General features: G+C 38.8%; 1 protein-coding gene across 1 annotated transcript in view; it reads left to right on the top strand.

Annotated features, from left to right (window-relative positions):
• The window catches only part of AFG1L (AFG1 like ATPase), an 80,300-nt gene that overhangs the window by 38,652 nt on the left and 29,165 nt on the right, over positions 1-12,483 (top strand). Inside the window, exon 8 of the mRNA XM_044421191.1 lies at positions 2,386-2,468. Within this exon, the coding sequence (XP_044277126.1) occupies positions 2,386-2,468 (83 nt within the window). The remainder of the gene's footprint in view (positions 1-2,385; positions 2,469-12,483) is intronic.

Here is a 12,483-nt window from a genome sequence, read left to right as displayed (position 1 = left end):
TCATGTAGAACAAGATGGAACCTGGTGAAACTCTGAAGTACAAATGTTGTGAGTGTGAGCAGGAGTCCCTTAGCACCATCTTTTAGAAATGGTCATCCATATATGAATGGAATCACTGCAAAGTTATATCACCCTCACCCAACTCAGACAACCTCTCTAGAATGATACATGGCTAGTTATACTGAAAGCCCCTGAGAGGTCCCAGAGATTCAGTAGGCTTGTATTTACCCCATTTATTTCCCAATAAAAGTGATCCCATAAAAAACCAAGGTAGTTTTGGTAGTTTGCATGCCAAAACCAGGCCTAAACACTGACTGAAATGGATCTATATGATCTGTTTCATACAGGTGTGTCTAGATTTGATGGGCCAATACCACATTGAAGCACCTTGGCCAGGACGGAGATGTTTGCCACAGACCTATAATTTTTCAGCTTTTCTGGAATCAAGGATGTTTGTCTTGTTTTATTTTCCAGAAAGAGTCTCTCTGTTGCCTTCTCTAAGAAAGAATTTGTACCTTCTCAGCCCCAGCCAAGCATCTGTATCCTACCAAATATAATAAACCATAAGGGGCAAGGAAAAGCAAAGAAAAAAAAGTAATCCCACCTCTGCTAAAGCCCCAGTGGCCATCAGCTTGTTACAGACCAAGGAATTTCATCTCAAACAGAATCCAAAAGCACTAGTACAGTTATAAGAACCTCTCTTTTCACCATAAGGAATAGAAAAGCCTTCATAATGAATTGCTTGGGCGGGGATAGGGGGAAAAAATACAGAATTATTATGGGTGTTTACATGAGTATCACCATGTTCTTATGATCAGTTACTTCAGTTTAATAATCACTATTTAAAAATAGTGTTTGAGAAGGGTGTACAAATCTGCCAGATTTGTTTTCTTTATGTTTTTTTTTTAATTTCTGCATGCTTAGGTTAATTCCATCTTGTTTCCATATCAGCTTGTGACTTTAAAAAGAAAGTCCATATAAAAACTCTTTCCTGAGTATTTTGTAATATATGCATTTTATGCAATTCTAACTAATGTACATATTTTTGTAATCAGTTTTTCTTAAAATAACACTGTTTTGTATGTTTCCCACAAATATGCATATTTGTACACACTTCCCTAATATAAAGTATTTTGTGTGCATTTTTGTCTGGAGAATTGTACTGCAAAATCATAAGATTTAGGAATCCCAGAAGGATAGCTGCAGTCTAGTTCTCATATTGATTTGGACAATGCAAATACAAAACTCTTATCAAAATGGAAGCCTAACAAAATTCCACCCCACCCTAATATTCATGTTTGTCTGTTTGCAAGGATACTTCTTCAATCTGTTCAACAAGCATCTGTGCCTAGTAGAAGTAAGGTGAACTCTGGGATCTCTCTGCAAAGGCACCTAACTAGCACCACTATTCCTGCAAGCATAGCCATATCAAGTGGGCAAAACAACTTCTAGTGTGCAGAGTTAGATCAGTCCCTTCTGGATTGTACTGTGCTACATCCTTTACATAAACCTGTCCTTATAGGCAACTTTTTCTTTTCACACTTTTCCATGTTCTTATCTGACCATCTCCATGTACTTATGTGACCATTTTATCATTGTTCATAATAATCATAATAGTATTGGCATTTATGGTAAAAACAATTTAGCAATAAATTCTTCAGAACACTTTTTTCCAAAATGCATATATGCAATATATGAAAATACAATACCATAAAAGTAATTCATGCACATTTATCCAAATTACATACACACACACACACACACACACACACACACACATATATATATATAAAGCTTGAGTCTGTATTTTCAGATTCTAAATTCACCATAAAAATCCATAGCTGCTAACTACAGTATATTTGAGTGTACAATCATGTTTGGAAGCAAATCCTGATACATGAAATTGGTGTTCCTATTAAGTAAGTAATAGTCTTTGCCTGCCTTCTTACATTCAGACTGTTGAAACCAATGCAGACATACAGAATATTTTGTCAACCTGAACTGAGATCAGGTCCACAAAACTGAAACTTGGATGATCTTTTATTGTATTTGTATAAATGCCCACTTTATCTTCTTGAACTTGCTCAGCTTTGCTACTTTGTCTTTCTTACAGAGTTATATAAACAATCTGTGTTTTTTTGAATTTGTATTAATGCCTTCCTAATGACTTCAGGAGAAGTCTCCATCAAGTTTTGTTATACTTTTGGAGAACATTGTGGTTAGCCTGTCATTCCAGAGCATGATCCTCCCAAGCAAATAATTCAATTTGTCTTATGATTATGTTTGAGAAAATTGGTGGGTAAAATGTTTTGTATTTACCCTTGACATTCCATAGCATCTGCTTAAGAGAAGTAATTTCACCATTCTTTTGTTTTTGTAATTTAGAAATATTGCAGTACCATCCAGCTGGATTCTGGAATAGACTACAGAAAACGAGCTCTACCTGCAGCCGGAAAGCTATATTACCTGTAAGTTGATGTTGAAAGTTATTTATTTATTTTGCTAGGGAATAAGTCTTGCCAGGGGCAAGAAAAATGGACAAATATTGCCCCTTAGGTTGGACAATCAGTTGCCTTCATGTTTGCCACTGTGCTAATATTAGACAGCATCTCCAGTAGCATCATTTTAAAATGTGTGACTGAATCAAAACTAATTAGATTTGTGGGTGGGGGAGGTACTGGTGTTTATAGAACTGCAGTGACAGATGGTTATAAAGCAATGAATATCCTCTTGTAAAAGAGTGTGCAATTCCCTGGTAAATAAATGAGCATCCTTATTGTAGTAAAGTAATTATTTATACAAATCCTCTGACAAGGACTCATTTACTGTTGGGTGTTACCATTTGTGGATTCAAAAAACTTGTCTTATTTTGACAGATGATCTGCTTGTATCTAGGATGTTGATTTACTTCAGTATTTATTCTGTATTTGAAAATGATAAAAATGATGCCATAATACAACTATAAGTACAATTTATCTGTATAGCTCTGATTTCTGTTTCTCTAATGATAGTTTATCCTCGGAGCAATTTGAGAATACAAGTATATGTGATGCAAAGTTGTTCCAACATCTAAGAAAAGAAAGTGGTTTTAATCAAGCCGATACAAGCATGAATCTACTTGTAGCTTTATTATAGCATTGTTTTAATATTATTTTTGAGGATTTTAAATAATTACTGGGTGTCTGTCTAACAAAATGAACAGCCCCAGTGCAAGTATGTAATGGGAGTGTGCTCTTTGCACTGTCTGTACTACTTTGTTCATATTTCAAGGGCACATAGTATCTCATACAGAAATTAATTTATACTTAGGGTTGACCTGAAGTTTCAGGGTTTTTATCTTCTTCTCACATTCTCCAGGGAATTAATATATTTTCAGGGTGAAGGAGTGCTACTTTAAAATTCATATGAATATGTAAAGATTCTCTCATCAAATACAGAAGTAGGCCATGACTTCATGTAGTGTGTTTGAGGCCATGACCAGTGTTTGAAATAGTAAACGCTAGTTTTGAAATACTACTCAGTCTTTTGAGGGGCAACTATAATTTAATTTCTCATATTGTGGTATAATTTATATGTATTAATAAGCTCATATGAAATTAGAAGTGTCTTGCCACAGATGCATATTTTTGCAGAAATATATGACTTTGCCTCCAGCAATTCTGGACTGACCATAAGTGATATGTTAAATTTTATCTCTTAAGGGAGTTCCTACTCCATATTTAAGGAAGGAGGGACTATTTGTGAATGGATCTTTGCTTTTAATATTTCTGTGATTCAAGAACAGAACTGGGGCAAAAGTATGCCATAAACCTACCAGTAGTTCAGAGGCCTCTTCTTCCACTGTGCAATATGAAAGATGAACAGACGATTAATAATGAAGCAGCATCCTTAGTACATTTTTTTCTGGAACTGTACTTTTGTTTGAATTAACACCTATACACTGTTGTTTTACTACATCAAACTGCTATTGTAGCCCAATAGAGCACTTCTGAAGGTCTAACTGGAAATAAATGATTGATTTTAAAATGAATCCAGTTTTGCATCAAAATAATTTTATTAGTATGATATTCCAGCAGCTTTTGGGGTGAAATGGCCCCTTTAATGTTAACTTTAATTCCATATTGGAGTACCTGGAAGCCCCACAGAAGAAAGCTGAAGAAATGTATTACTGAGATTGCTGAACTTATAAAACAAAGAGAAAAGACTAGATAAAATACTGAATCCAACATAAAAATAGTATACCCCAATAGCCTTCTTTTCCTTTCAAAAGAGTGTTACAAATCTATCTTTTGTTCTTTCTTTCTTTAATTGTGTGAGAAGCATCACAAAATAAGGCATATTATAAAACATATAAAAGCCTTACAAGTAAGAAGCCAGTGTTGCAATATGAAGTGTTAATTCCTGTCATGAAAAGCCACTTTGTAGAGAATTAACTAGTCCCTGGGTGACATTTATTGCTGGGTCCCAATAAAAACACGTCCTTCATAATGGTTTGAAAGACATGCATGAAATAAAGATGTGCATAAAGGAATATGTAGAAAATAATTAAAATGGGGGAAAGTACTCCAGTGTTCTTGAAGTAGTATAATCACAAAAAATGAACTTTATGATAGAGGCAAGATGCTAACTTATTTTCTCTGTTTTGAGAAGGGGCTGAGGATAGATTGAACCCCAGCTGACTTAAGTGATTGAAATGAAAATGAAACTACCAATCAGGAAATGTTTAACTTTTAAAGATAAGCTTAGGAAGGGTAAAAATTGTTTAAGAAAAAGGCTTCCTGCCATTAATCCTCAAAAGAGGACTCACAGTAAACAGTTGGGATGCAAATATCATTTTACAAACCCCAACAACACTTTTTCCCCTGTGCTGCAGCTCGTACTGTTTTAGAACTCTCTTCTGGAGGCATGAAGGGCTGCATTACTATGAAGTCATTAATATCTATGCATTGCCTCCAGTATCAGAGGCACTGCTGTTCTCAATACCAGGTGCTGGGAAACAAGGCAGAAGCGACTATTGGACTCATGTCCTGCTTGTGGCATGGGCTCATAGGGTGCAACTGCCTCCTCCCATCCTGGATTCCAGCCATAAAATCATTCTAAGAGCACCAACAACAGGCCCTTCTATACCTACCTTGTCTGACTCTACTTTTACTTTCCAGTCATATGGGAAAGGCTCGGGATTGAGAAGGGGAAGATATTAGCATTTGGGGGAATGCAGTTGGGTTGTGAAGGGTTAAAACAGCTTGTTGTGAGACTGACTGACAGACAGAGAATCTGTCATTTCTAGATCTTGCAGGAGGATCAGTTGGAATTTCTTCTCATCATTCTGTGTTGTGCCACACAGCTCCACAGAAGTTACGGAGGGCTTTTCATTTATTGTAGAAACAAAGAAATTTCTCACGCTGATGTGTTCTCTGTAAATTAGAGCCTAACAGTGGGCTGAACCCTGAGCAGGTCACCCCTTTCCTCAATATTAACCAAGGCCTTCAACCTTGTAATACCCTTTAGCTTAAAGATGCAAAAGTTTCCACTAAGAATGAAAAGGCACTGTTTGGATGTCCATTCTAACTACTGAGAAACTACAGAGGGGTAGACTGGTATACAAATGTCTCAGAGGCTGTCACCCAGGTACTAGGTCTACCAGAAATGGCATGTGTCTTCTGTTTTGATCAGGGTTTTAAAATTTTCAGTGCTAAACCGTATACAAAATGTACAATTCAAAGCAAAATATGCAGTTAAAAATAAAGATTGTTGTAGTTCAGATTTCAAGCTATGCAGATGTTGTGTTGTCATCTGATATAAAAAGTGGCTGATAACAATGTCAAAGTAATATGAATACTCCAGATTCTTCTAAAACCTGCTCATTTCTCTTTGCTAAGGAAATTCCTCACCAGAGGCAGTATTGGGGATACTGACTAGGGCTGGAGCCCCAAAGCTAAATGCCCCACCACCTTCCTATCCATAAAAACTGGCTGAAATAAAAGTACAGGGAGCCTGATTATTGCTACTGCATCTAATCATGCTGGATTAACTGACTTTTTGCCCATATGGGCTTTACTTCCTGCACTCCCACCATATATCTTACTGCCTGATTATTATTTTTTTAACCCTGAAGATGTCCTCTCTGCTGTACATCTGTTACTTTTTACAAATAAGAATGTCCTTAGGAAATAGGGTCCTCTAAATACAAACACAGAGAGACACTTTAAAACATATAGTGAGCATATGGAAATGTGTGCATTTTATTTATCCTGTGGGCCAGAGCCCTGAATATTTTTGGTATCTAGCACTGTCCCTGTTGCCCACAGACTTCACTGCTACCTTCTAGACCTACCTTCTCCAACTTGGTATTCTTCAGATGCTTGACATTCAACTCCAATTAGCCCCAGCCAGCATGGCCAATGGTCTAGAACAGGGGTCAGCAACCCGCAACTCCGGAGCCGCACGTGGCTCTTGAACCCCTCTGCTGTGGCTCCGTTGTCAAAACATGTGCCGGCACAGCTGATCTGCTCTAAGCTCCACTCAGGAACTCAGCGCTAGCTAGTTAAGTAAATCAGCTAGTTAAGTAAATTGCTACATTCCTCTGCTAAACAAGCTTCCTGCAGGCTCTCAAGTTATACAACACTGCTGAAAAGATTCTCTTTGTCGCAATGTAATCTCCTTCATCTGAAGCTGCGCTTGGGACCTGTCACAATTCACAGTACTTGACTGTTTATCTGCTAATCTGTCACTAAACACACCTATATCTCCAGCACAGCCGATTTACTGAGCCCCCCCCCCCCCCCATAGGCTAACCATGGATAAATCGAAGAAGAAAACCAAACATTTAATGATACGTGGGTAGATTCATTTGCTTTTACTGCTGATGAACTTATGGGGTTTGCTGTTTAATGCATGCAGCCCTTGAGCACTGACTTTGACTCTTCAGTCAAAATATATGAAAGGAATCCTACTAGTTTATAATGTAAGATTAAAAATAACAGTTTTTAGTGACTGAACAAGAGCTGCAGCTAAATCATAATGAAGATATACATAGCATTAAGGTAAAAAACGATATATGCAGTGTTATCTTCATTTTAGATGTCAAAAGCGTTTTGCGGCTCCTGGTGTTTTCTTTTGTGTGAGAAACGGGTCCAAATGGCTCTTTGATGTTAAAGGTTGCTGACCCCTGGTCTAGAATGTTAGGTTTGTAGTCCAAAAGATCTGAAGGGCACCAGGATGGGAAAACATTCACTAGTGTTTTCTAGAAGATGGAGAATGTGTTTATCCACATATAACACAACTTCTTCCTCTTCTCACAATTTAAAATGAACAATACAAAGGCAGAACACAACAGTTGGGCCATAACTAATGCCTAAATGCCTAGGAAAATAAGTACGTGGCACCAAAAAGATGCCTGTGTCCACAACAGACAAGTATCCTTGGGGACATATTGCATGAAGAAAGAGATAACACAGAAAGGGACTGATCCTGAAGCTTCCAAGGTTCTCTTGGAGGAGGACCACAGAGAAGGGCCTCTGAAGATGACCTTAGGGAACAGGGAGGTTCATACAGGGAAGGGCAGTCCTTGATGTATTGGACTTCCAAGCATGTCGGGCTTTATAGGTTAAAACTAGCACCTTGGAATTTGCCTGGAAACAAATTGGCAGTAAGTACAGGTGCACCAAAACTGGACTTGTATGTTCACATCACCTATTCCTGTCAATAACTAGCTGAATGGAGGTAATCTGACCTACAGTTTACCAAAACGTAGACTACTGATGCTAGGCTATTCCCATCTAAGTAGAGTTGCAACTTGTCTACCAACCAAAGCTGATAGAATACACTCCATGTCATGGAAGCTGCCTTAGAGAAATTGAGAAATCAAGGAACATTAACAGAAACAAACTCCATGTTTCTTTCCCTTAAAAATTGTTATAAAGGTATCAGAGGCAGTCGCAATACCAAAACTGGATCTGACCTCCGACTAAAATGGATCCAGAAAAACAGTCTCATCCACAAGTAACTGGATCTAGTCAGAAACCACCCATTAATGGACCTTGCGCAACTGTCCTATAATTGTACACATTGTCCAGATCAGGGATGCTGTCTTAAAGAGTGGTCTTACTGCTGCCTGTCAGGTGACCTAGGACCACCGCTTCTTGTAAGGAGGCTTTTATCACCACCCTGTCCAACTAGCTATCCCTTCCCCTCTAGCTTTCACCAGTCAAGAAAGGCAAAGATCCTCTGTGCATATGGTTGCATGTTTTCATTCAAGCATGTTGTACACATTCTTGAGCCATACTAACCAAAATTCATACAGTAATATTGGACAAGACTGCATTCGGAACACCCATATGAAACCAAACTGCTTAAACAGTAAAGTCAACATGCTGATGGATGGAAGCAATTTTATCTTCAAAATGACAAGCACAAAGATCAGAGAAGGCTGCAAAGAGTAGGAACATCTCCTTTGGACCAGTGTGCAATACTCTCAGAACTAATTGAAAATGCTCTATCAGCAGAGGAAGTACACAATGGTAGGAGTGAAGTAGCACTTTTTTGCTGATTTCACTGCCACTAAGTAGACTAAATGTTAATCATATACCAGTGTTGAATTGCATTCATCAGCAGTCTTTCTCTGTTTGTGTTATATTGTCTCCTAGCTTGTTTCATTGCCCTAAGCTCTGGAGTGTAACACAGAGCAGTGGGGACTCTACTAAGCGAGAGAGGATCAATAAGCTTTTCTGAGAACTCTCAGAATCCGAGCAAAGATTCCAGGCTCATGACTTCAGATATAATGGCGTAGTGCAGGCATATTTGTTTGTCTTATTAATAAAATTTATATACCACTACATATTCCAGTATGGAACTTTCAAAGTGGTGTACAATAAAAGATAAAGGAAGTTAAAAGAATAAAAATGTTTAGTATGGTTAATACCTAGCCCTGGTTTTGTACCTTTGTATCTTAGCTGAGTCCCCAAATTTATAGTCAAACCAAAGAACACATATGTATAGAGATATTTGGTGTTGAACCTCTTCCACTCTGAAAGTTGAATTCCATTTCAGAAAGCTTTGGAGAAATGCACTGTAGTGGGAAGGATACAAAGAATGCTAACACTTTTTAGTTTCACATTGTTACTGCCAAGAGAGAAATTTTTAGGAGAGAAATTTCAAAACTGCACAAAAGCTGGGAAACCAGCACATGATGGGTGGTTGTAGATAAGGGAGTGGCTAGCAGAAGAGGGCATTGTCTTGGAAAAGTCTATAGGGCCATATTGGGAAGAGGAGGGCTGGATTTGACCCTTGGGTCTGAGATTCTCTACCCTGCTTTACATGTGTACTTAGAAAGCTTTTCAGTGGGCCTTATTCCCACTGAATAGCAGTGTATAGAATAGCAACCTTAAAATTATTCTCATGTTCCAAATAAGTAGGGTTTGTAATCTATTTCAAACTGCAATTCCACACCCTAGAATGCAGCCAATCCTTAAACATTTTAACTAGGCTTCATTTAAAGTAGTAATTAATGAAAACAAGCCATAGTTGAACATTTGTATGTGCAGATGAGTAGCACTGTGCTGGCAACAAATCTTGGAATCTAGTTTATGTATGCAAGAGAATTGGGTGGAATATGCTATTTCAAATGACAGACGGGGACATCTTTTTATTTTATTAAATATTCTAACCTGTTATGTATCAAAACATCTCAGTAGGCAGATAAAATCAAGAAAAACAATTTGACATAAAAGCATTAAACCACCACCAAAAAATAAATAAATCACCATTTAGGATAAAATCAGTTGTGGTCAGTCAAACCAAGCTATGGTCACTGAGACCCAACAGCTTGGGTGAAGAGCCAGGCCTTGGTGCCAAAAAGAGCCAGTGTTGCTGCCAGCCAGGCTGCTGCCTTCCATAACTGAGGGTATGCCTTCCATAACTGAGGCATCACAGCTCTTACAGCTTCATGGAAAGTAATTGTCCTAATGATGGAATACAGAGGACCTTCCTGGCATAATTTGAGTGCTTCCCTGGGTTTTAAAAATGGCAAGCCAGTAGAAAACTGTTAAAGAACCTAGGCTAGCCCCAACTTCTATATAGGGTTATATTAATTGAATATAGCTGAGGAAAGAAGGAAAGCAAAAGGCAAGGGAGAAATGAATTGAATGAAGAATTCCAGAGAATAGCTAGAAGAGATAAGAATACCTTCTTCAATGAACAGTGCAAAGAAATAGAAGAAAACAATAGAATAGGGAGGACCAGAAATCTCTTCAAGAAAATTGGAGATATGAAGGGAACGTTTCATGCAAAGATGGACATGATAAAGGACCAAAATGGCAGGGACCTAAGGGAGGCAGAAGAGATTAAGAAGAGGTGGCAAGATTACATAGAACTATACAAGAAAGAGCTTAACGTCCCTGATAAGCACGATGGGGTAGTCACTGACCTCGAGCCAGGCATCCTGGAATGTGAAGTCAAATGGGTCTTAGGACGTCTGAGCAACAACAAAGCTAGTGGAGGTGACAGTATTCCAGCTGAGCTATTCAAAATCCTAAAAGACGATGCTGTAAAAGTGCTACACTCAATATGCCAGCAAATTTGGAAAACTCAGCAGTGGCCACAGGATTGGAAAAGGTCAGTTTACATTCCGATCCCAAAGAAGGGCAATGCCAAAGAATGTTCGAACTGCCACACCATTGCACTCATTTCACATGCTAGCAAAGTGATGCTCAAAATCCTACAAGCTAGGCTTCAGCAGTATGTGGACCGAGAACTACCAGAAGTACAGGCAGGATTTCGAAGAGGGAGAGGAACTAGAGATCAAATTGCCAACATACGCTGGATCATGGAGAAAGCTAGGGAGTTCCAGAAAAACATCTACTTCTGCTTCATTGACTGTGCTAAAGCCTTTGACTGTGTGGATCCCAACAAATTGTGGTAAGTTCTTAAAGAGATGGGAGTATCAGACCATCTTATTTGTCTCTTGAGAAACCTATATGCGGGTCAAGAAGCAACAGTGAGAACTGAACACGGAACCACTGATTGGTTCAAAATTGAGAAAGGAGTTCGGCAAGGTTGTATAATGTCACCCTGCCTATTTAACTTGTATGCAGAGCACATCATGTGAAAGGCGGGGCTAGATGAATCACCAGTTTGAATTAAGATTGCCTGGAGAAAGATCAACAACCTCAGATATGCAGATGATACCACTCTAATGGCAGAAAGTGAAGAGGAACTAAAGAGCCTCTTGATGTGGGTGAAGGAGGAGAGCGCAAAAGTTGGCTTGAAACTCAGCATTAAGAAAACTAAGCTCATGGCGTCCGGTCCTCTCACTTCCTGGCAAATAGATGGAGAAGAAATGGAGGGTGTGACAGATTTTATTTTTCTGGTCCCCAAGATCACTGCAGACGGAGACTGCAGCCAAGAAATTAAAAGACGCTTGCTCCTGGGGAGGAAAGCTGTGGCAAATCTAGACAGCATACTAAAAAGCAGAGACATCACCCTGCCAACAAAAATGCGTATGGCTGTGAAAGCTGGACCATAAGGAAGGCTGAGCGCCGAAGAATTGAGGCCTTTGAATTGTGGTGCTGGAGGAGACTCCTGCGAGTCCCTTGGACTGCAAGGAGATCAAACCAGTCAGTCCTGGAGGAGATCAACCCTGCCTGCTCTTTAGAAGGCCAGATCCTGAAGATGAAACTCAAATACTTTGGCCACCTAATGAGAAGGAAGGACTCCCTGGAGAAGAGCCTAATGCTGGGAACAATAGATGGCAAAAGAAGAAGGGGACGGCAGAGAATGAGGTGGCTAGATGGAGTCACTGAAGCAGTTGGTGTGAGCTTATGTGGACTCCGGGGGATGGTGGAGGACAGGAAGGCCTGGAGGAATGTTGTCCATGGGGTCGCAATGGGTCGGACACGACATCGTGACTAACAACAACAACATTAATTGAATATAGGAAGCACATGCATCAATATGTTCCCCCCCTTAGAACCTTACATAGTACAATGCATCCTTGAACCTTATTCCATTTTGCTGTATAGATAGCTGAGGCCCGTTTGCTACAATTTATTCCCCAATAAATTGCTGCGCCTGAAGTTCCAAAAATCTATACAATACCTGAGATCCGGCTGGATAATTTTAATAGCTACAACTGTTAATGTCCAAACACTGAAGAGCATATTATATATTTTTATTTACATTGTTTGTTGTTAACATGCACATGCTGTCCCATTTGCTGCAAAGCCATCAAGGTGTTCCACTCTTCAGTTTTCATTCTTGAATTGTAAATTGGGAAAGAGTATTACTGAAACAGTTGCTGTAATGACTTTTAATGAGAACTGAAAAGTTTCTGTGATTTATAGTCCTGATAACCAAAATTGTTACATGACTTTGCAAGAATCCAAATCCTAGAATGAAGATTTTATATGCTTGCCAATCAATTCAAAATTGAGAAAGCCTTTAACTGTGTCAAATCTGGTGATGCAGAATATGATCATAAGCATGTTT

The sequence above is a fragment of the Varanus komodoensis genome, unplaced genomic scaffold (assembly GCF_004798865.1).
Source record: "Varanus komodoensis strain SLA01 unplaced genomic scaffold, ASM479886v1 scaffold1, whole genome shotgun sequence".
NCBI classification, from domain to species: Eukaryota; Metazoa; Chordata; class Lepidosauria; order Squamata; family Varanidae; genus Varanus; species Varanus komodoensis.
The sequence above is the reverse complement of the archived record's forward strand: the minus strand, read 5'-3'. Positions and strand labels throughout refer to the sequence as shown.